Raw genomic sequence first — 25,065 nt, 5'->3', positions numbered from 1 at the left:
TTAAGGTCAGGCGGGCACTGGTTCGTGCTCTCAGGGACTGGCAGGCTGTCTTCCTCCAGGGCACCTTCTGGCCGCGGGAGCTCTTTGGGGGTCCTTTGGGGGTCCTCTGGGACCTTCTCCCTTACGCAGTGATGCACGTGGTGGCGTCTTCTCCTGTCTTCCCCTTCCAAGGTCCGAGAGGTTGACTTCCTGCTCCTCGCTGCTGGCCATGCTTCCCTCTCCTCCCCCCTTTCACAGTGACCCTATTAGAGCCCCCTGACCCACCTTAGCCAAGGGAACACCTTGGGGAGATTTTTTGGCAGAACGTGGACACGACCAAGGACAGGTGCACACGGGGAGCTGCATCCATCCCAGCGCACTGACACACCCCGCACCGTGTGAAACTCACATATCCCAGACCAGCCCTGGGGAGGGGGTGCTGAAGGCACAGAGAGGCCAAGGGCCTGCCTAGGGCCACACAGCAGGTTGGCCGGAGAGCTGGAGCTGGCCTGCCCTGTGATCCCAACACAGCGAGTAGGTGAGGGTGCATGTTCACACAACTTGTACCTTCCCTGCCGCTCACCCAGTCTCAAATATGTGTTCAACATGTTTGTTGAGCCGGTTCCCCAAGTTCAGTCGTGCACCCAAACCCCAATGCATGTGTGGGTTTTTTTTTCTTTTCCCATATCTGGGTCCTGCTTATATTATTATTTACTTGGCATTTGCTTTTGGATTGTTGGTATTTTTTTGTTTTTTACTTTAAATGTGTTTTAAAAAGGAACCTCATCACTGACATACCTGGCCGACCCATATCCCATCCTGGATTAGACAGTATCTTGGACTGAGCGGAGTGGGCTGGTGTACTATTTTAAAAAGCAGTGTCCTTAGGCCTGCCACCTCAACTCCCTGCCACCTGAAACTGCCTCTGGGGTCCCCAAGATGTGACAGCCCCAAGGCCAGGTTGAGGGATTGAATGGCCACTATCTTGTCCTGAAGAAGGAATGTGACTTCCAGCCTCATCCCTGCCATTGCACTTTCAGGATTCTGTCGGCAACCCTTGAGCATCCAGGGGCACAGGCCATCCCCAGCCAAGCAGAGATCCGCGGCTCCAATCCTCAGCCCCGTGGACAGTGCATCATGCGACTGCTGTGGCCCCTTAGTGGCACTGCAGAGGGCCAGGCAAGCTCTGGGGTCATCCTCTAGCTCCCCCAGCATGCTCTGACGCACTGCCAAGCCCTTCTCTCAGATGGGGTGCCCGCCTGCACAAGGCCTGGTTCCATTGAAGGACAAGAAAAATCAACTAACCAATAATAAGACTGTTAGACCTTAGTGACGGCCATGAACAAAACCCGGTGGCATGAAGAGAAGAGGCCTGGGGGAGGCTCCTGCAGCCGGAGGTGAGGGAGGGCCTTTCTCAGAAGAGTGACGACGGGAACAGCACGTGCAAAGACCCTGAGGCGAGAGGGAGACTGCTAGCTTAACAGGCTAGCTCTGGCTGTGCGTGGAGAATGGGCTGCTGCAGGGAGGGCAAGGCAGGAGTCCAGGGAGGCGAGGGCCTGGGCCTGGGGTGGTGCTGAGAACTGGCGCTTCAAAGTAGGGGCTTTACTGTCCTCGCCTGCAGTAGCCACTTGTTTGCGTGAGGTTTGCATTTTTCAAAGCACTGTCACCTGGCAGCAGACCTCCTTATCTCCCTTTACACACCAGAGACACCAACAGGGAAAAACCTTGCCCATCACCCTGTAGGCCACGGGCAGGGGCTGAAAGCCACCCACCAGCCCTGTGCTGAGTTTCCAACAGTGACTCCTCCACGGGGCCCTAAGGGGCAGAGGCAGCTTTCTGGTCTCCTGAGGGAGGGACTGGAAATGTCCCCCGCTGACCACAAGGGAGGAGTTCCCCACCTGAGGCTATCACTTGCACCTACCCAAGAACCAAGCAAGACTTTTCGGGATCATTTGATGGCCACTGACCAGCAGGCCCCACCAGGCCATAAAAAAGCTGTTTCTTGATCCTTCAAAATATATTTATTTTTAAAGTAACAGAAATGAGCAAAGGAAATAGTTGAAAGGAAAAACCGTGACTCTTAAACATGAAATACCAAACTTCACACACAAGGGACTACACACAAGAACTATGAAATGCCATATTCAGCTTGCAGGTGGCAGGCGGAAAGTCTGATGATCCAGGAAGGCAAGGAGAGGCCAGCTCTGACTTCTGCTGCTGGTGGGGTGGCAACTTGGAAATGTCAGAGAGACCCCCCGCCCCCTGTCTGTGGGTCGAGAAGCCCACCTTTGGGTCCGGCTGCTCCTGGCTGTGGGCAGGGGGGAAGGCCTGGCCCCACTGGGTGCTGCACGGGGAGCTCAGGGCAGCCCCAAGAAGCTAAACTGAGGGAGCAAATGTCTGAGCCGAGCCCAGTGGAGGCCCCGTTCCCACGAGGGTAAAAACTGAAAGGGGGGTGGAAGGAGAGGGAGCCGGCGGGGAGGGTCGGGAGGTCTTGTGGGGCCTCAAGACTGGGGAGATCCTGGTGCCACGGAGAAGTGGGTCAGGAGCCCGAGGGACCCTCCCCTTCCACACGTGTCCTTCCTGCTGTCTGAAGGACTTTCTATGTCACGTATTCCCGTTTAAAAGAAAAATGGGCTCTCCAGCTCAGCCTTGCCTGCAAGGCACACGGGGCACATTAACTGTTTTAAAAGAGGGACCTTGCCTCCTAGCCACCTCCCTCCCTGTCCTCCCCCATCCTGGGGCTCCCTGGGGAGCAGGACACGAGGCCAGGCAGGCCTCCACCCACTGGGGGGACACTGAGCAGGGGCTGTCCCATTTGCGACACCTCCCACACCACTGGCAGCATCCCAATTACAGATGGCAGTGAGTGGCACCCCAACCAAAGGGCCCCGGAAGTTTCTTGGGCAGAGATGCAGCTCAGGGTGGTCAGAGGCCATAGGGCACTGGAGACCCATGGCCTGTTTGGGGCTGGTCAGTCAGATGCTTTCTACACACACTGCCTCCCCCAACTCCTTCAGGTCATACTGCTCCGCCCTCACCCCTAAGTTCTATAAAACATCAGTGGAAGAAGTTTCTTCTCAGGAGCAGAAAACCTGGCAGGGGCTGGGGGTTGGAGGTGTGACTCAAGGAAGTCACCTGGCCTAGGCACTTCCTGCGTCTCTCAGGTCTCAGCAGAGCTTCTCTGCTGCTTCAAATGAGGCCTGCACTTCCCCCATAAGCTCTAGACCACACATCAACCCAACCCTCCCTACCCCGCTGTGGCCAAGAGCAAACCCAAGTGGGGCACAGTAACCTCAGAGCATTGATTCATCGCTGCCACCAGAGGGCTCTGAGTGCTAACGCCTCCAGGAGCCCAGGCCCACGCAGCGTGTCTGGGCTAAGTTCCCTCTGCAGGGCACTCGGCATTAGGTGAGATAGTTTTAGACCCTCACCTGCCCTCCCTCTCTTGGGAGAGCTGACTGAGGATGGAAAATGTCCCCGACTAGCCCCCTTCTGGAGGAAGTGAAAGGGAGCAGTTCCCTCTAGAAGACTTAGAGACCAGCTGGTGGAAATTCCGACAAGCTTTCTCGAGAGTGGCTCACACGGAAGAGCAGGGCCTTTTCCAGCTCTTCTGATATCTGAGCTCCATGGCTGGTGTGGCCCCATCACCTAACTCTGGCCACAGGCCATGCAGGCTACGTGGCTGCTGGCTGGGGCCACAGCGGGAAGTTCAGATCCTGGGGAAACTGCGCACAGCACCTTTCCACTCCTCACACACAGCAGGTGCTGGCAGACAAGTTATCAACCGTCAGATCAAAATTCTTATTTCAAATATAAGAAATTCAGGATGGCTTTTCTCTCAACAGGTCACTAAATCCAGCTGATAAATGGCCTCTAGACTTACCAGCTTAAACCAAAGGGACACCCCTTTTTTCTTTATAATCCTTAAGGACAGGGGTTAGGAAACTATGGTCCATATGCCAACTCTGTCCCACCACCTGCTCCCTGAAAGAAGGATTTTTACAGATGAACATGTGCAAATGACTTAGACAACACTTAACCCTGAGCCCCAATTAAGCAAAATGTTACCCCCTAAAAAAAAAAAATGCAATTCTTACTAGTAGGCCTATATTACAGGAAAGATTATACTCACTTATTACAATTTCACCAATAAAAAAAATTTCTGGAAAAATTTTTTCTTATTAAGTACTTACTAAAATCCTTAATATTGCCTCTTTGCCCACAAAATCTAAATATTCACTAATTTTGGCCTTTTACAGAAAAAGTTCACTGACCCCTGCTTTAGGACAATTTGAATCCCAAAGCATCCCGAACATTAAACTGTGCCTAAAAGGATGTGTCCCGAGGAAGAAGAGCACAGCCTCTCAAATAGTAATGCACACTTTTTTTTTTTATTATATTAAAATCAGGCAATGGTCTGACAGTAAAAAGGCTGCTTATGGAATACTGTTAAACTTTACTTACAGGATATTAAATCCTCATAACTAAGGTTTTCCCCAGAAAAAGATTAATGGAAACATCAATTACTTTTCAGACTTGATATATGGTGTTCTGAAAGGTGGTTTTACACAAATACTAAATTATTAAAAAAAAAAAACTTTAGTACACAATGAATTTGCTTTTATTTCGGTACGCATCCACATTTTAGCATATAGTGGTCCTGAACAGAAAAGTGGGTGGGAGAATGCAGCGATTTGTCAGAAAGTCAAGCCCGCCAATTTCAGGGGTCTGCTGTGCACACCCAGTCCTTCCCGAATCCCTGCTGAGGGTCGTGAGGCAGCAGCACCAAAACCAAAGTACGCACCGAATTCAAGGCTCTTTTTGTTCCAGTTGTCAGATTCCAAACTAGACTCAAATGGATTACAAGGAAAACCAAATGAGAGCCCTGTTTAAAACTTTTCAATTTTTAAAAGCAAAAGCAATTACAAGGAAAGAACACAATTCATTCCGAGGGTTTGTGTGTGCTTACAGGAGTCTTCGTGTGGCCTTTCTCCGAGGCTAACCACCAAGGACTCTGAGAGCTGGCAGGTCTGAGTAACCCTGGTGACGGCTCTTTTCACCATATCAAAACCTGAGCTAAAAAAATGCATCAGCTGATGATGACAGCAGAGGGCGGCAGGGCTGAGGACCCAATTTTCATTTCCCAGGCTGGTGGAGAGTAAAGAAATGTGGTTCCAAAACTAAATGAGGGAGGTCAGAGGCTTTCCAACCTTACCTGATGGCTTCTGGCCAAAGCAAGGAAGTGTCATGGAAAGCAGTGGATGAAGGCAGGGACGTCAGGAGGAGGAAGGAAAAAGCAGCACCCCTTGATTAAGGGGGGGGGGGGGGGATATGGGGAAAGCCCTGAAAGAATTCCTCACCAAAGGCCAATTTCAGAGGGGAGCAGAGTTGGGGGTAGGGGGATTACAATCTATTCTTCGGCCAAGGGTGGTAGTGAGAGTGGGGAAAGGGTGATGGCTTGGAATGGGGTAGTCATTTAAGACTTAGAAAAGAAACCGGGGGGGTGCAGACGAAGCACCCACAAACACCCAGCAGTAGTCCCACAGGCTGCAACCTGAAACCTTCACATCTAGTCTCATAAGCCACCCCAATCTGGAGGGCTGTTGGAGGGAGAGAAGGAAGGAGGAAGGAAGGGGGAGAAGGCAGAGACCCCAGGCCATGGAATCAGCAGCAAGGTGATTGTGTGATGTGTCTCTTCACAGTTGAGTTAGATGTGCCCCACCAGTGACGATGGGAGCCGATTTAAATACACTTTCTTGATCCCAGAAGTTCACCTACATGGACAGTGGTTACACTTGACAGTATGATTTGTTATAGCACAACTTATATATTTCAAATGGACAAAAATTAGTATCATTTACAGTATCTTAAGATAAAATGCCTTTGAATGGGAGCTTCCTTTCCAGTATTTTGAGGTCTACAAGACGTATCTAGAAAATTTACTACTGTGGAAAATGAAGACTGCTTAAATCGAATGGGGGTGGGGGGAGGGCCTGTGGTTTTTCTTTTTGATTAATTGCTGTAACACTGTCCTTCAGGCGGCTGAGGGAGTTTCATATTTTCTTTAGACATCATTAGGCGCCGAAGCTCTTGCAGGACAACTTTGATGCTATATGAATTCTGCCATTTTGCTAGCACGGATATGGCTCTTGGGTCCACCTACAAAAAAGGCAAACACAAGTTTTGTCAGGCTCTCAGAAAAAAGATTAGCTGTAGGCTGGGGTTAAGTTGCAGAATAAATTTGAGTAAAACGCATTTTTCAAGCTGTGAAGATGCTGATCACACAACTGATATCTGACAAGCAGAACACCTGGACAAGTCCCTGCCTCTGGACTTTCTGTTTTTCCCTTTTTGTGCCCTAAACCAGTTTGGGAGAAGGAAGTTATGAAATGGCCCTGGCACTTGGTGAGACTCAACCTGGCTCTTTAACAATCACCTGCCACCAGAACTGCCACCACCACTGCAAGGCCTGGCCTTTCCTTACTCTGAGACATGCAGGGCAGCAGGTGACAGGCCTGACACCAAGCTGTATGCTCTCAGGTTAGTGCATGTTTCCTAAAGCACTGGGTTCAGCATTTCAGTTGGAACTCAGAAAAAGCATTAAATGCCACTGAATACGAAGTGACAAGGCTTTGCCATTTTCAATTTTCCTCCAAGTCTTCTGAATACCTCAAAGAATAAGGCTCAGCATGATGCTAACATGTGCTTAACACTCCTCAAGCACTTGCTGATCTCCTTATGAACAAGAGCAGGCCTCAAGCTCAAACCCCCTGACAGGGAACATACGAAGTAATATGTGACACTTACTAGTGATATGGCTTTCCACTTACGGTAGTGAAAAATAATGTAAAAAGTAGGGGCATTAAAAGGAAAAACATTTGTATCGGTGGTTCATAAATCAGGCTGAGGAGGTACAGGTGACTAGCAGTCATTAGCTGTGCGACCCTGGGCAAGATCCTTCAGCTTCTGTGTGTCCGCTTCCTCACCCCTACCTCATGGGCGCCCATGTCCCCAGTATGCACACAAATGTACTGCGGTTTGATTTTATCATTAAATAACCAAGGGACTTAAGGACTCAGGCCCAAAGTGCCTGATATTAAAGTACAAAGCAGTTCTCAACCCCAAGGAGCAAGTGGAAGCAGAAGAAAACACTTACCACTCCATTAGAACTATTAACTCCATTCATATTAATTTTTGTTACAAATCTTACAAAGGGGGGTGCTTCTGGGTATTTAGGTCCACATTCTATTTTAAGGCTGTATATTCGGTTTTCATAAATTGTCTGAAAAAAAATAAAAGGGTACAGATGTTAGGCAATGTTTGGACTCCCAATTAAAAACAATTCAAAAAGGTGAAATTCCTGCAACCCCCATTTACTCCTGACAGCAGAACTGGCGCATCTGCTTCCATTTTATAAATGTGTTATTTGGTAAGTTAGCAGTAACTAGTCCTACACTTCTAGACCTTGGGGGAATTAAAAGAGGGCAGAAAAATGAAAGCAAGTAGCACTGAAGTTTTAAACTAGTATTATAAAGTCCAGTCAGATGTATTTGCTCTTATGTTAATTTCTCCACTTTGCAGACTGTCCTACTCTTGGGAATGGTGTGGAAGAGGCTTCTTTATTCTAGGAAGCCACGCAAAACGCCCACTCATGCCGTGAACATCAGCCAATGTATTAAATACCACGATGTGCAAAACATGGAACAGACAATTGCTTAACTCTTTATAGAACCTCAAAATTATACCTGAGGTTGGGGCTGGAAGTGCAGGCATGACAGCTCCTTCCCCACTTCACCACACCAAGGAGCCCAACTAGGGTGTGCCACCCCAGCATGCAGCCTTTTTCTCGGAGGGGTGGGGGTGATAGTCATGATGACCTGAGATTACTGATATTAGTGGGTAAGGTGGAGGCCAAGGATACCAGGCCTGTATAGGGAAAAAAAACACAGTGCTTCCTAAACACCAGCTCTGCCCATTAGAGAAACACAGGGAAAATCCAATCCCCACAAGCAATGAACTCTTCACCGTAACTTCTACCTGCTGAGCAGCACAAGCTGTTCCTTTGGTCTGGAGTACCTGCCCTCACCTACCCAGGACCTGTCCTGACACCAGATGATCACTTGTCTGTCTGAAGACAACATTCAAAGGTGCCGTCTCCCCACTAGAGAGGCCGCCCCCGGAGGGCAGGGGCTACCCACTTATGGGGTCCCCTCTCAGGCATCAGTGTTCCTTCTTCAGCAAAGGAATCTGGTGCTGCACAAGTAACTGCTCCAGGGCAGGGAGCGACCCCTAGTGGCCTTTGGGGGAATAAGTAGCAGAGGAAGTGATTTCAACCCTTGAAAACATTTTAAACCTGGCCTGTCCCCAACAGAGTTGGAATATATACTCATAAATGCCCACAGAAGCCTTTTCAGGTCTTTTTACTTAACAGGATCCCAAACTATAAGGAGAGTGAAATGTAATTCTGAATTTCTACCCTCCCTCAAGCTGCTCCTCCTCTATTCTCCAGAAGTAGCACTGCCCAGTTAGTTAACCCAGTTAGTTAAAACCTAGCAGCAGCAGTCTCTCTGGGACACAGCAAGCAAACTCACTGCCCTCCCCCTCTCTACGTGGGACCTGACTCCCAGGGGTGAGGACCTTCCTGGCAACGTGGGACAGAAATCCTAGAATGAGTTGAGACTCAGCATCAGGGGACTGAGAAAACCTTCTGGACCAAAAGGGGGAAGAGTGAAATGAGACAAAGTATCAGTGGCTGAGAGATTCCAAACAGAGTCGAGAGGTTACCCTGGAGGCTATCAAGCAGATATCACCTTGTTAGTCAAGATGTAGTGGAGAGGCTGGAGGGAACTGCCTGAGAATGTGGAGCTGTGCTCTGGTGACCACGGTTCTTGAGGATAATTGTATGATGATATGGCTGTCGCAGTGGGACTGTGTGGTTGTGAGAGCCTTGTGTCTGATGCTGCTTCTGTCTACCTTACTGATGGACAAGTAAAACATATGGATTAAAAATAAATAAATAATAGGGGGAACAAAGGTTAAAATAAATTTAGTAGATTGAAATGCTGGTGATCAGTGAATGGGATGGGTAAGGGGTATGGTACGTATGAATTTTTTTCTGTTTTCTTTTTATTGCTTCTTCTGAATTGATGCAGATGTTCTAAGAAATGGTCATGATGATGAATATGCAACTATGTGATGATATTGCGAATTACTGATTACATATGTAGAACGGAATGATATATTAAGAATGTTTTGTGTTTGTTGTCATATTTAAAAAAAATTTAAAAATAAAAAAAATTAAAAACAAACAAACAAAAAACCCAAAACACCAGGCATAATATAATTCCTACTTTTCAGGATATAAGCTCACAGTGGTTACCAGAATAAAAGTCTGAAAATCTTCAATACCACAGTTGGGAGGCTCTGAAGCACACCTGCGGGGACACTTTGTGGCTTATCTGCGCTGCTCAGACCCCACTGATGACTCTATCAGCAGCAGCGTCAGCTTGGGTAAGAAGGCGGGCAGTTCAGTAGTAGGACCATGACGGCTCCTTAGACTGAATTTCTTTCTTTATGTGCTGTATGACAGGGTCACATTTCATTACTTTTCCACGTGAATATCCTGTATTGCAGCACCATATGTTGAATTTTTGTTTGCTTTGCTTGTTTGTTTTTTGGGGAGTGCATGGACCAGGAATCGAACCCGGACCTCCAGCATGGCAGGTGCAGATTCTACCACTAAACTACCCTCACACCCTACCTTAGACTGAATTTTAACAGTACTCTTGACACCATGAAATCTAATTTTAAAACATCTATGCTATGACTAAGTTCTTAAACAACAAAAAAAGAAATACTGAGAATTTTTACCACTGATGTTAACTGGCAATTTTACTGAAACAGTAAGAAAGGCCTCAGGTCAAGTGATCAGAAAAACACCTGAACGGTCATTTAAAAGCCCAAAGCAAGATTTCCTTTTTGTAGAATTTGTTCCTGAGGACTCCAGGGAACTGTTAAAAAGGTTTCAGCAAAGAAAGGAAACGTGACTGAAGGAGAATGGCTTGAACATTCTGTTTCTGTGAGAAAAGCTGTTCTTAAGATTCATTATTAAACACGAAACACTTTCCACTTTGTTGATGTGGCATAAACTTTGTGGGGCAATTTGGCAGTACCTAAGAAACGCTCAGACCAGCAAGTCCATTTCTAGGAACATCCTAAAGACAGACTCATGTTTATACACAGCAACATGAAACATTGTCTGCAAAAGCAAAAACAATTGTAAACGATCTAAATGTCTACTGCAAGGAACTAAGTAAATAAATGTGGGCCAGCCATATAATCAGGTACCTTGTAGTCTTTCCAAACGTTAAGCCCCACTACACAAACACACACAAATACACACACAGACACAGGGAAAGAAGGTTAGACAGCTCCTGGGCAAGCCAGCAAGTTGCAGAATATATACAACCTATCCCACATCTATAAAGATGAATGGACACCTTCCTCCAACTCTGGGCACATTTACATGAATAGACTGTTTTATGCATTTGACTATGCAGGGCCTAGAAAGCACAAGCTTTTCCTGGGCCTCAAAAACAAATGAAATAACTCCAATTTAATCATGAGAAAAACATCAGACAACCCCCAACAGAGAGACCTCCCACAAAATACCGGACCTGGGCCCCTCAAAACTGTTATGGTCATCAAAAACAAGGACAGTGTGAGAAACTGTCACAGCCAAGAGGAGCCTAAGGAGATATGATGACTAAATGTAATACAGTATCTTGGATGAAATCCTGAAACAGAAAAAGGACCTAAGGTAAAAACCAAAACCATCTGAAAAAGTAAGGACCTTAGTTAATAATAATAATGTATTGGTATTGATTAGTTGCAGCAAAGGTATAATAACATTTTCTAATGTAAAATGTTAATGATAGGGGTTATGAAATAAGGGGCATTTCTAGCATGGATTTCTGGGCATAGAAATCTCTGTATTTGTGACTTTTCTGTAAATCTAAAAGTATTCTAAAACAAAGTTTATTTTAAAAATACATTATGAGATGGGCCACAGTGGCTCACTGGCAGAGTTCTCACCTGCCATGCTGGAGACCTGGGTTCGATTCCCAGTGCCTGCCCATGTTAAAAAAAGAAAAAAAAAGAGATGCAAAAAAGCAAAAAGATACTGGGTACAAAAATGTGCAAAGAAAATTACAAAATCTAAATTAATACATAAAAAGGTATATTAGGTCAAATGGTCAACCATTACTCAATTCAAATATCATGCAGTTATATAAAAACCAAATTTAATGTGCAATATGGCCACATGCTATGTTAGAATGAAGGGCAGGCCCTCAAAAAAAGTGAGAGCAGGGCCTGCAAAGATCCTAATGGCTCAGGATGTAGACAGGCCCAGAAAGAGGTGTGGGAGGAGACACCAAACTGTCGCTATACTCTAAGGAGCGCGGGATATGGCAGTTAGGTATAGGTCAGGAATAAAGAACCCACACCAGGTATTTTAACAGAATTTAATATAGGAAATTGGTTAAACGGGTGTCAGAGGCCTAAAAAAAGCAAAAATGGAACCCGAGTTAACAGAGGTAATAACTGCGGGAAGCAGGGAAGTAACTAGTAAGGCTGGGAGAACGAAAAGAACAAGGTGGAGTTGATCAGATCTATTGAGCCTGGAGGCACAGAAGAAGGGGCGCCCGCAGTTGGCCCCAGACCTCCCAGAAGGGGCAGTGACGGCGGCTGCAGCTATCTCCCCAGGGAGCACCAGGCGGCAGCGGCTGGGAGCCAAAAGACGCCGGTGAAGCCAGGATGCAGGGCCCATGAGGAACGATAGTCACGCAGGAAGGAGCAAGCCCCTTCCCCCTTCCTCCTGCCTTTCGGCCTCTCTTCTGTGTCCCCATTGGTGAAATCTAACAGGAAGTTAGATGACAAAGGAAAAGCGCAGCCCCAGCCCCCATGGCAGAGTACATAAAGTTGGCTTTGGCGTTAATAACCAGCAACTCCGCTCCTTTGACCACTGGGCATCCACAGGCAGCCTTCTACGTACATCTGAACTTACAACAGCTGAAGTTTTGCTTTTTTGTCTGCTGCAACTGTCCTTTCTACAAAGAGACCCCCTTCCTCCCACTAGTTGTGGCCTCCTTCTGAGGCAGACACAGCCCCCTTATCTAGGCAATGTGAACTGTTCATTTTTTTAATTCTACAACCAAAAGATAAAATTGTCAAGCTAAGCACATAATCCTAGCACAAAATAAAAAGGAGAAAGGAGGCACTTACTCTTCCCATTTGCTTACTGTTCTTTCAGCATCACCCAGCACCAGGCCCTCCTCCCGGTCAAGCAGCTGGTCTCAGTGTCCAGCATCTTTCAGCAGTTTCCCAGTCAGCCTCACGGTGCCCAGCCGAACAGCAGCAGGGGTTGGCACCCTCTCCTCTGAGCGCTGGTTCTGAAGCTCTCACCATTCCCAGCCCCCCCACCCGGGGTGCGGGTGGGGCTACTGTTCCCTACGCCCTCAATGGGCCTTTTTGCTTTTTCAATCTAACACTTACTTGATCAACTCACTATATAAATGACTTCTGTTGAAATATCTAGTATAGTTTCTCTTTTCGTGACTGATACAAAGAGTTAAGGGGAACTAAATAGGCTTCTTCCTTTATAAACTGTCTATTTGAAAGTTTCTATGAGAACATATTCATACAGTCATATAATGTAAAGCTTTTTAAAAAGAGGTAAGTCAATACGCACTCTACCCTCTATCAAATGAAAGAGGCAAAACATTGTATAAAACAAAATCTTATTTTTGTTAAAAAGTTTATATATTTGTGTATCCAGCAAAAGCTAGGAGAAACACATCACATGCCAACTTACCAGTTTTCATTCTCTGGAGATTACAAAGACTTGGGGAAAGGATCACTTTCCTTTAATGTCACACATCCTTGCAGTTATGTCCTGCTCTTTTTAGTGAGCTATAGGATTGGGGGCATGTGTAGGACACACCCAGCTCTGGCTCACACACAAAAGTGCTGTTTTGGAGAACCCAAGTCCTGAGTCCCTCTCACCTGGACCCATTCTGCCTGGCCTGCTCCCGCCTGCAGGGAGCTATTTTTGGTGGTCACAATCGGGAGGCGCAGGGGCTGTTTGCTACTGGCATCTAGTAAGTAGAGGCCAAGGATTCTGTCAACATCCTACAAAGCACAGGACAGCCTCTCACAACAGACAATTATCTCAACAGTGCCAAGGCTGACACACCCTGCTCTATAACCTCACTATTGGTTAGCACTAATATGGGCAAAGCAGAAATATTCCATGTCAAAAGCTGTAGACAACCAGACACTCGTCAGAATTTTGCAAGGGGCACCTGGGATGCTCTGCTTTTACGTTTTGAGGGCTTCCTTTTCTTAAAAAGTGATAAAAAATTCCACTCCTAAGTATATACCTAAGAGAACTGAAAATGTATGTCCATACAAAAACCTGTACACAAATGTCTACAGCAGCATTAGTTATACTGGTCAAGAAGTGGGAACTGTTCAAATGACCATCAACTGATGAGTGAATAAACAAAATGTGGTGTATACATATAAATACAATGGAGTTACTGGACTTAAAAGGGAATGAAGTTCTAATCCGTGGTATAAAATGGACAAACTTTGAAAACATTATGCTGAGTGAAAAAGACAACTAGAAAAGACCACATGGTGTATGACTTCATTTATATGAAATGTGCAGAATAGGCAGATCCATAGAGACAGAAAGTGGGGTAGTGACTGCCAGGGGCTGGGGGAGGTAGAAGTGGGGAGTGACTGTGATAGGTATGGGATTTCTTTTTGGGGTGATGCAAATGTTCTGAAATTAAATAGTGGTGACAGTTTCACAATTCTGAATATATTAACTAAAAACCACTAAAGTGAATACCTTTTTAAAAGGGAGAATTATACGGTGTGTGAATTATATCTCAATAAAGCAGTTATTTTAAAATAAAAAGAAGTGCATATGGAAAGCACCTGGCATATTGTAGCTACTCATTAAAAATTAATGCCCTTGGAAAGAGATAAACTGAAATTCAGGGTAAATCCAAGTGTTTCAGGTAGAAGAGAATATTTCAACAGATGGTTCTGTTGAAATATTTGTTAGAAATAGTTTGTTAGAATCTGAAAATCAGTAAATTAATCAACAAATCTACTGGATTGATAGTATTGTGAGCCCTTTTCAGGTGCTTTGAGGAGGGGAGGATAATTCCTACCCTCAAGAAAGAGGAACTATTCTTAGGAGAAATACAGTAAAGGAGCATTAGCATACAATGGACTTTCTGAGACAACAAAGGAAATTATTTCCATGGAGCAACAGGATTTCTAGATTGGGCTTTCCCCAGTATTTAACAGATAGAAAGTCCTGGTTTCAGGGAGGACAAAAAAACAAAACAAAACAGAGTGAAAACAGATTAAATACATATAAACCACCATCACCACAAAGCTAAGGGGTCACCAAATGACTCAAGAAACATTAAATGGCAAAGCCTGTCATTAGCCGTGAGTGTCAACGACAGTCTAAGATGAACATTAGATTGTCTGAATACTTGAGCACGACCCTCTTCCTGGTTCAGCAGGGCCATTTCCCTCACACACAGAAGTGAAAAGAATGAATGAACACCACAGCGTTAAGCACAAGCAGCAGCAGGAAAGATAAAATATCTACTGCTTGTCTGAAAGGAATCCCCTTAAGGGAATATATTTCTTGACTCCTATAACAAGTTACCACTTAACACTCTGGGTAATTCCATAACTGCAACAAGTGGAAACTCCAAAGAGGGAGGCCGTGTAGCCAGCGGTTAAGAGCACAGGGCTGGATTCAGGCAGACCTGGTTAGGGAATTATCAGCTATGTGACTTTGGACAAGGGACTTCAGTTCTCTGAGCCTGTTTCCTTATTTGTTAAATGGCATGAAATAACACAGTATTAGTACCTCATAATGGGTTCCTGGGAGAATTAAATAGCTTTTTTTGAGGGTTTACTATTATGACAAAAAAAAATGTGGGTAGCATTCTGCAGACTGAGAACTCTCATAAATCACAGAGCTCTAAACCAGAGGCCACCTTTCCCAACAACCCCGTTCTTTTGGTCTTCTTTGCAAAGGCCTCTGGGCCTAACCAGGCCTGGAACAGACGGGTGCTAACCAGGCAGGCAATAAACCTTTGCCAAATGGCCCAAAGAATTCGGCTAGAGGTGCACAGCAGAACTGGGAAAGGGTGAATAAAAACCACAACTCGGAAGGCTTTCCAAAGTCCACTTAGAGACTGTCTTCAGGAACGCTGGTTAAACTTGGAGCACTGTTATTTGATAAGCCCACAAATTTGTTCTAAATTACACCTGAGAGTGCTATTACCTTAGACCTTACTGTCTATATTGTCATGTAAATTTACACTATTGAGTCTAAACAGGTTTTCGCTTACCATTTAGAGGGATTAAAGAGCATCACAGGATGTTCAAATATATAAACTGAAACTGGTCAAAAAAGAATAGCCACATTTCAGAAAATATACCACTGGTGAGCTTTCTCCATGATAAGGCTAATATTTTTTTTAAAAGAAGGCACAGTGAATTTAAGACATTGACATTTATAGCCGTAGCTCGACGCTTACTCTTGGAGGCCCAATTATCATCCCTGTCCATCTCGTAAGTGTCATGTCTTCGTCATCTTCTAGACCCCAGCTAACTGTGCCATCTCCTACTCCTTTCTGGCCTTCTTCGAGTTCTTCCAACAGTCGGAAATTGCGAGGGACTTTTACTCCTAAAATAAATGGAAAGAAATTCAAGATACTAGCAACTCCAGGGGAACTTGTAAACCTAAAGCTAGCTGCTCATTATCACTACTTGGGAATAAAGATGCTAACATGCAAATAAACTGCTGAAACTTGTGGCACCTCAAACTTGCTGCTTACAAAGCTATCTGGAACAAACAGAACAACCAGTGGAGGGGGTGCATGGTACTGTTCAGGTGCATGACTAAACCAGTGCTGGATCAGCAAACCTAGAAAGATACCCCAGCCCTACATCCATGCTTTTTCAAAGTTTTGACAAACTTTACATTTCTAAATGTTGATTAATTTGGTTCACTAGTTTGAGATGAACACTACCAATACCATCTGTTAACAATATGCCTTGGAAGAGAAGAGCCTACTTCTTTTGTTTTGTTCTTATTATGCTTTTCTGAGGTTAAGGGTTTGCTCATTTATTAAAACAACTTTCCGACTACTTTAGGAGGACTAGATGCCCTAGATGCATCAAATAAAAATTGTGTTCTCTTCTCAACCAAGAGTCAGCTGAAGGTGCTAAGGGATAAAATTTACTTCAAGGATAAATTCTTAGTACACAGTTAATTTTCCAATTATTTAAGCCATAGTTTCTCCCTTAACTGGTGAAAAAGCTAAAAGAGGGGACGGTGCCCTGATTTACCTGTTTTCAAAAATCCACAAACCTAGCAAGCAGCTCTCAATAGCAACAATATGAATTCCTCTCACAGGCCCAGGCCATGGCATTGAGTACTGGTGGAGGCCTGAGCCATGCCTGGGTGTCCTCCCGAGAAGACCCTAAGCCCTGGGACCAGACAGGGGATAAGGCTGTGGGAGGCCAGGAAGGCCACCTTTCTTTCAGTGTTTGGGCATACAGCATCTCTGCCTCCCCTTCCACACCCCCATCATTCCCTGGAATTTGGACCATTTTCTCTAAAAGAAACTCAGAATCCAGACACAATAAAAGCTCCCTTTGCCTTGAATGCTGAGCCCCAGCTGGCCAGACGAGGCAAGCGGCAAATACCATGTGGCCCACTGCAGGGACCCAAGACTGTGGGAGGCGTTCCCTGTCTATCTCAGTAAAGTGTGGGACACATGCCGCCAATAATTCAACTGGAACAAACATCTGAGCACCTACTACATGTAAGGTACTTTTCCAGGCACAGGGGAACATATAGGAAGCAAAACAAAAATGCCCGCCCTCACACAGCTGACATTCTAGTGGAGACATAATCAACAAAAGAAATATGTAAATTATACAGCATGGCAGATAATGGTGTTCTGGAACCAGAAGTACTGGGCAGGGAGGGGAAGGGCTACATTTCAAATGGAATGATCAAGGAAAGTCTGTTGAGATCTGGTACCCTGATTAAAGACCTGAAAGTGAGGGAACATGGGATGGGGAGAGGAGAAACAGTCTTCCAGGCAGCAAGAATAGAAAGTACAAAGGTCCGAAGGTAGGCCCTTCACTAGAGTATCAAAAACCAGGAAGGAGCAGTTGCTGCCCGGCAGTGGGAGAAGCCACACTCGTGCTAAGGAACAAGCGTCTGCATTTGTGCGGACGTGGAAGAGCCACTGCTGGCACTAGCCACAATGACCCCAGCCCTGGGTAAGAGCTGAAGGCTGCTGTTGCCACTGCCGCTGTTCCTGCTGTGGTCCAGGACTTTGAAGGCAGAGCAACAGCCCTGGACCTGCGAGAAGGAATGCCACTCCTATATGGGTGGACACAGGGAGGTATCCCAGGTACTGCTGACAACCACCCCCTACGCTTCAGCAAAGCCAAGATTTCCAAATAAGCACCTTACTGGGAAGGAACATTGTGATAAACAGAGAATTTGAGGAATGCAATTTAACTGATTATCATGGAAAATACCTGGCTTTTTTATTTCTATTCATCTGATTTTACACTTGTGCATCCAACTGAAATCATTGCTTTTGGTTTTAGAACTGAAGAATTCAGATCTATGAACATGGGAGTGGTACCATACTTGTTGATTCAGTTTGCCCATTTGGCCTGGATTAATAGCCCTCAAAAACAAGGAAGACTTGGACCAATAAGGATTCCAGGCTCAGATTTGACCAATTAGATCTCAAAGGGCTCTGGCATGCATCTAGAGGACTCAGACCCCACTCTTAGAGGCCTCTTCATTACTGATGACAAAGGAATCCTAAGGCAGACTACTCTGTATGACCTTCCTGTGGGCAGGTTGGCAGCTGAGACACCATATTTGGTTCATGCATTCCAGTATGTTGACAAACAGGTGCAAGCTGGTAGTGAAACAATAATCCTAGGTCCAGCAGCAAAATTGAAGTATTTTGATAAACTAAACTGAAAAGGAGAAGATTAAGGACTCCAGCTGGTGCTGAGTGACACGAGAAGCCACTGAAGTTTTGAAGAGGCGTGGCACAATCTGACTTTTTTTTAACAGGACCCCTCAACAACTGCGTGAGGAATACACTGACGAGAGCAAGGACAGAAGCAGTTCAGAGGCTAATGCAACACCAGACAACAGATAATCCTGGCTTGGACCAGGGTAACAGCAGCAAAGGTGGTGAGAAATGGCACAATTCTAGATATTTGGGAGTTCTGAGTTGACAAGATTTGCTTCCAGTCTGGCTGTGAAATGAGAGAGAAAGAGTTGTGGCTTCCAGCAACTGGAAGAATGGAGTTGCCAGTGGTACTTGACTTTACGTGATACATGAGTAAACACTTTATTTTACAGTTATTATTTATTTATTTAAATTATCATTTTATTTATATATTTTTAAGAATAACTTACTTAGGGCAAGGAATATACTAACTTCCCATTTGCAAAAATGATAAAAGTTTTCTTTAAAAATAAAATTTACGCAAAGGATTAAGTTGATTGAAGAGAAAGTAAATAAAAGCATAGATGGCACTTGAAAGGGAACGGCAAAAATCCGATGGCATACTTGAATGACTCATTCGGAAATACTCATTGTTTTATCCATAGAACAGCCAACTGGATTCTCCCACTATATTGGGTTAAGCCTCTCTAACAAATACAAAAACTGAGGGGAAAAGCAGACAACATGATGACTTTTTTTTGCTTGGGCAGGCACCAGGAATCGAACCCGCGTCTCTGGCACAGCAGGCGAGAACTCTGCCTGCTGAGCCACCGTGGCCCACCCTACACGATGACTTTTATACAGAAAGAGTTAAATCTAAATCTTTAATAATCCCAACTAATTTGACTTAAAAAAAATCAGTATGCATTAATATTGCTAATTTATTAGCTTGCACTAATAACAATTAATACCAAAGTACAGGCTCATACTGACAGGAAAGCTGATGAATATTTAAGATATTCATTTAGAGACAGCAAGTGAGAGCTTAAGAAAGCTAGAAAGACTATCTCTGGATATCAAAACTAGAGGTGATTTTTTTTCCTTTTCTATATTTTCTGTTTTCTTTTACCATGACTCCATATTATTTGCTTAACAAAACTAAAAAAACCTAGAGGCACTATGTCAAACATACTCTGCACTAAGGCCCACACCTCAGGGCCTCTGCACTGTTTCCTCACCCTAGAGCACTCTTCCCCCAGACATCTATAAGTCACGCTCAGTTACTTCTTCTGGGCTTTAGTCATATGACACCTCATCTTAATAAGAACCAAAGATGCTCCAAGACTGGGAATCTCATTTAATAGTATTTCCTAAGTGACCAACTTTAAATGACCCATGTATTTCAATATTCAGACTGTCAGGTGAACAAGGGTCAAAGTATAATGGCTCCCACAGCCAAGCCCATTACTGAGTGGGACTTGCGTGTGTGACCTTTATGTTGACTTGCTCTTTTTGGCAAGATAAAAAGTGGGCTACTCTCATGTGGCAGGTATTATCCTGGTTCTACAATAATATTACAATAATTATAATAAGCATTTTTTCCATTTGAACAGTTCTCAAAAGTTTTTGGTCTCAAGACTCCTTTATATCTTTATACTCTTAAAAAATTACTGAAGAATGCAAACAGTCTTTGCTTATGTGAGTTATGGCTATTGGTAGTTACCAAATTAGAAAATAGTTTTAAGTGATTTAAAAAAGTTATCAATTTATCTAAAACTAACAATAAATCATCACATGTTAAGAGAAATGAAGTGTTTTGTCAAATAAGCAGATTTTCCAAAGAACAACAGAAAAGTAGCAAGAAGTGTGGCATGGTTTTGTAAACTTCTTTAATGCCCAGCTTACGAGAGTGAGTGTTAAGAGCGGGGTAATCACTCTGTGTTCTGGTCAGACGTCTGAAGGCCAGAACCAGGTCACGGACCATCATTCTGCAACATTTAGGGTTCTCCATTTGCCTTCAAAAAATCCTTTCAGCCCTGATACTCTAGGGTCTAGTTCAAAGAATATTTAAAGCCTTTCTTTTGTCAGAGAGTAAGTAAATATTGGTAAACATTGTACTGATCTGGCATTGGGTGCTTAATTACTCTGTTAGCCTTTATTTAACTTCATCTTGAAGAATTTATCTACAAACTGTCTGGACAATTTATCTATAAACTGTCTGGATAAGGAGACTTAATTTTTAATTCATTATTTCTAAGCCACAAGCTTATTTTTCCTCAAAAACTGATTAAAAGCAAAGGTTGGGGGTGGGGTGGGGGCGGTAATACCCGCTAGCAGAAATCAGGAATTATAAAAAAAAAAAAAATCACAAATTGTGGAGATGCGCACTTAATCTTTTCTGATGTTCAAAAAGAAGTGGTCAATTACTACCTAGTGAGCTGGTATCATCAATTCTATTGTGCTTAAGAACATAAATTTTATGGTAAGGTCCTTCTGGGGCCCATATTTAATATGCATAAAGTTGAGCTCAGCCTAGGATTCCAAATTTACAAGGAAAAAAAAATCTACATACTTTAGAACTGTAATTTTTACAAGCTTGCTAGGCTTTTTACCCAACTGTCAAAATTTCCCTATACATAAATTCATCAGTAACATATATGCACAAAGACCTCTTCTTTCAATGCAATAATTACCCAATACTTATCCAGCATTACGTTAGACACTATAGGGGTCATATGCTATCAGAGTATAAAATCTCACTGTGGAAGCAAGAAATACACATATAAAATTCAATGAAACAAAACAGTATCAAAAGATATGAATGAAATGTAACCTCCCATGTGACAATGTTTTTTAACCTTTGGAGGGGATGGTGGTCATGAAACCCTCTGAAATTTGATGAGAGCTAAAGATTTTGTTTCCCAGACAAATGCAGCCCTGTCAAATTTTACACACAATTTCAAGGGCTTCTGGGAATCCCATAGGTCTCCCAATCCTGTCCTCCCCCCTCTGCCATTTATTTCAGAATCTCAGGAAAGGAAGAAAACAATGTTGCTTTGTCTCATTGTGCCTGTCCATTCAGAGTAGGATATTATGGCTTCCATACAAGAGAAAACTGAGGCTAAAAGAGGTTAGGACATTCACCTTAAGTCACACAGCTTGAAGGGGGATGCTCAGATTTGAACTTACCCCTGTTCAGGTACAAAACATTTTCTTAATCATTATTTCACTTCCCCCATAAGAAAATAATGTAGCAGGCAGAGAAAGCTTTGGGAGACAACTATGATCTGAGCAAGTCACAGTAAGATTGCATGGCTGAGACAGAAAGAGGCAGAGGGCATGCTTCTCTGCTGGCACAACCACCTCCTTGCAGTGGTGGGGTCTGACTGGTTGAGAGGCAGGTTATGGCTGGGAAGTTGAGGACAGGCCTGGCAATTAGAGGAGGAATCACCTTACTAAGAGGGGCGAAACTTGACCCTGCCAGTAATCAGTGGGGAGAGCTGCAAAGTGCTCCACAATAGGAAGCAGATGAGAGAAACACAAGCAAGTCTCTTTGGTAATACTCAGAATGGACTGGAAGGGCTGGGTCTAGGCTAGGGAAGAGCTGCTCCCAACATCTCAGGATGTAAGATCAGATGCAGTTGCTTAGGGTAAATACTGTGACAGAACCTCTGTCAGCAAACTTCTTATAGGCCTGGAGAGTGGGAAGTAGTAGAATGTTAAGAAATGTAAGGGAGACATTAATTTGCACAATGGTGGTGGCAGTCCCCAAGTTTACAATGTGACAGTGAAACAACTGGCGGCACACAGAAGGCTTTAGATAAATATTTGTTGAAAAAAAAATAAGCAAAGAAGGATAAAAAGGTAGTGCAAATTCATTTTATAAAAAATAAACCAAAGTCAACTCTTGTTTCCTGCCATGTGTATATTCCCATAAATGATCTTTGGATGCCATAAACACAGAATCACAGAACTTGAAGACACATGGTCTGCCACTGTATTTTAAAAAGCAGGTCGGGGTAAACAGTCATCTCCCACAAAGAAGAATGAGAACACACTTTTGGGAAAATGACAAACTTTCAGTAGAGGATTAAGAGCACAGACCACGTTTTGGCTCCACAACATTCTAGCTGGGTGACTGTGCAAGTTACCTTGCACCTCAGTAAATCAGGGATTTACTGTTCTCTATAGTGGCAAGAAGAAAAGAGATGAAACCTGCAAAGAACTCTGTACAATTCCTGGCTCATAGTAAGCTTTTTCTACTGACACATTTCCATCAGCACATTGTGTTTTCCAGCATAAAATAAAACAGAACCTCCAAAACTCATTTGGAGTTTTGTTTATTTCATCCCCTGCTACCTCATTTGTTTGTTTCTTCTTGGAGACAAAACCCAAAAGGGTGGTCTAGACTCTTTGTCTGAAAGCCTTTACCTAACTAACTCCTATCTCCTCCAGGCTTTTCTACTTAGTCACTTACCCAAACTCAAGACACCTGTCACCTCCTTGGGAGGCCTAAGCAGCAGCTTCTAGCCAAATCCTAAGGTTAATTCTCAGCCCCCACCCCAAGTTCCTGGAGCTTGCAGCAGCACCTGATCATTCTCTTTCAATTCTTTTTTTTAGGTGAATGAGCAGGCATTGAACCCAGGTCTCCTGCATGGCAGGCACCAGTCTACCACTGAGCCACCTGTGCACCCTAGTCTTTAATTCTTGCTTCCCTCACCCTCAGGTTCTCTTCCTACCTCACAAGTTGCTTAGCCTCACTTTCAGGACATCCAAACATAGGCTGACAGGCCTCCAACCTCTACTTTTCTCTATCTCCACTCCCCAGATGAAGGCTGCAAAAAAACTGATGACACTCCAGTTGGTACTTCCAGACCTACCCTCTCCAATTAACCATCTCCTGGACATCGAATTTATATGCCTAATAGGCCTCTCTGACCTAACACCTCCAGGACTGAATTCCCCTGCACTCCTCTTCAAAAAACAAATATAAATGATACAGCTATCACAATGTGACTATATGATTGTGAAAACCTTGTGTCTGATGCTCTTTTTATCAAGAGTATGGACAGATTAAGTAAAAAATACGGATAAAAATGAATAATAGGAGGAACAAAGGTTAAAATAAATTGAGTAGATTGAAATACCAGTGGTCAATGAGAGGGAGGGGTAATGGGTATGGTATGTATGAGTTTTTTATTTCTTTTGCTGGAGTGATGCAAATGTTAAAAAAAAAATGATCATGGTGATGAATATACAACTGTGCAATGATACTGTGAGCCACTGATTTTACAGCATGTATAGATGTTTGTATGTTTGTTTGCTAAGGTTTGACAATAAAGATATTAAAAACAAAAAACAAATACTGACTACTCACACCTCAATCTCAGTATTTGACACATTTACCAGATTGTTCTGGCCAAAATCTTGGAGTCACGGTAAGAATTTTTCCCTTACTCCCATATCCAACCCATTTTCAAATATATTTCAAATATGGTCACTTGTCACCATTTCCAATATCTCTATAGTCCATGCCACCTCATCTTCCTAACTGGCTCCTCAGTCTACCTGATCTCAGTCTGTTCTCCACAGTGATTCTTTTAAAGTTAACTAAATTCCATCATTCCCCTAATCAAAGCCCTCCACAGGCTTCCTCATTGCAACCTGAATACATCCAAACTCCTTAACTATGCCTAACCCCACCTGCTTCTCTAACATCATTTCTTCCAACTCTTCCCCTTGTTTCCACATTTCTTCAGCCATTCTTGCCCTTAAGTTCCCGAGTAGATAGCCTTACTTCCTTTCTGCCTCTGCACTTGCTGTTTCCTCACCCTAAAATTCTCTCAGTGCTAGGAATGGCTGGCTCCCCTATCCCTCACCTAAGGAAAACTCCTTTCTCAAGACACCTCTTCAAAAAGGCCTTCCCTGATTTCCCTACCTAAAACTGAACAGCCCATTAATGCCCCCATTCCTTCTTCTTGTTTTTTCTTCATGGCACTCATCACTACTGGACATTTTACATATATCCACTTCCATTAATTTATTGTCTGTCTTTCTCTGAACATAAGATTCATGAGAGTAAAACTTCAACCGTTTGTTCACTACTGAATCTCCAATGTCTCAAAGAGTGCTTTCCTAGAATATACACTTAAATGCTCATTGAATGAATGAATGGGTGGGAATTAGCTAAGGATGTTATTTCAGAATGAAAAATCCTCAATGTCACACAATTCTAACCCTGGTTTATTTATGAAAATACAGCAGGGAAACATTCACAGCATTATCAAAAGGGAGTCTAATATAAAAATTATCAAAGAGCTTAGAATGGATTTTAAATAGCCCAAGAAAAGTTATCATTTAAAATTTAAATATAATGATCTTAAGAAATAGAAATCTTAATTAGAAGCTAGGCAGTCTGCAGAAGTCCTCTTAACTTTACCCCAACACAATGTCAGTACTGTACTTTTTCTTTACTTTCCTTCCTTTTTTTTTTTTTTTTTTTTTTAAGTGTTTTATTCACTCTCCCAGCATCACAATCAGGGTCATGACTCATTCAATCCTGCCTCCCCAGAATCTTGTATGTTGCCCTGCTTGGCATACAATGGTACTCAACAGATGTTTCCCCATTGAAGAAGCAGCAGTATCCCTTCCTTTCCTATTGTAAACTCTATTGTGACCAAGATATTGGGCACTGATACCATACATTTGAGGGAACTAAATTTTTTTTGAAATAATTTTTTTATTTTGAAATAATTAAGATTGGGTAACAATTTTATTTATTTTTCATTAAATGTAATTGAGGCTTTTAGGAAAAAATTTTTTTTTAACTGAAGAAAAACAAGTTTCTCACCCAAACTATGCAAGTAAAAGGATTCTTCACTATAAAATAATTTCATGAATGTGTATGAAAGCATGTTACAAATATCCAAAACCATTTATAAACTGCATACAATGCTTACACGTCAATATTTCTTACAAAGCAAAA

General features: G+C 43.5%; 1 protein-coding gene and 1 pseudogene across 4 annotated transcripts in view; one reads left to right on the top strand and one right to left on the bottom strand.

Annotated features, from left to right (window-relative positions):
• Nucleotides 1-4,343: 4,343 nt before the first annotated feature.
• UBE2V1 (ubiquitin conjugating enzyme E2 V1) overlaps nt 4,344-25,065 on the bottom strand; it is a 30,182-nt gene continuing 9,460 nt past the window's right edge. For 3 of the 4 annotated variants that reach the window (XM_077166883.1, XM_077166858.1, XM_077166878.1), the window contains exons 2-4: nt 15,621-15,769; nt 7,136-7,261; nt 4,344-6,138 (exon numbers count right to left, since the gene is read on the bottom strand). In XM_077166883.1, the coding sequence (XP_077022998.1) occupies nt 5,992-6,138; nt 7,136-7,261; nt 15,621-15,665 (318 nt within the window). In that variant the 5' untranslated portion in view covers nt 15,666-15,769 and the 3' untranslated portion in view covers nt 4,344-5,991. Of the gene's footprint in view, nt 6,139-7,135; nt 7,262-7,724; nt 13,896-15,620; nt 15,770-25,065 lie in introns of those variants that run through there. The other variant, XM_077166868.1, reaches the window with a different exon arrangement.
• Nucleotides 17,364-18,103, top strand: LOC143688664 (peroxiredoxin-4 pseudogene; annotated as a pseudogene).

Source organism: Tamandua tetradactyla, chromosome 1, assembly GCF_023851605.1.
Source record: "Tamandua tetradactyla isolate mTamTet1 chromosome 1, mTamTet1.pri, whole genome shotgun sequence".
Classification (NCBI taxonomy): Eukaryota; Metazoa; Chordata; class Mammalia; order Pilosa; family Myrmecophagidae; genus Tamandua; species Tamandua tetradactyla.
This window is presented reverse-complemented; position numbering and strand designations above follow the sequence as displayed.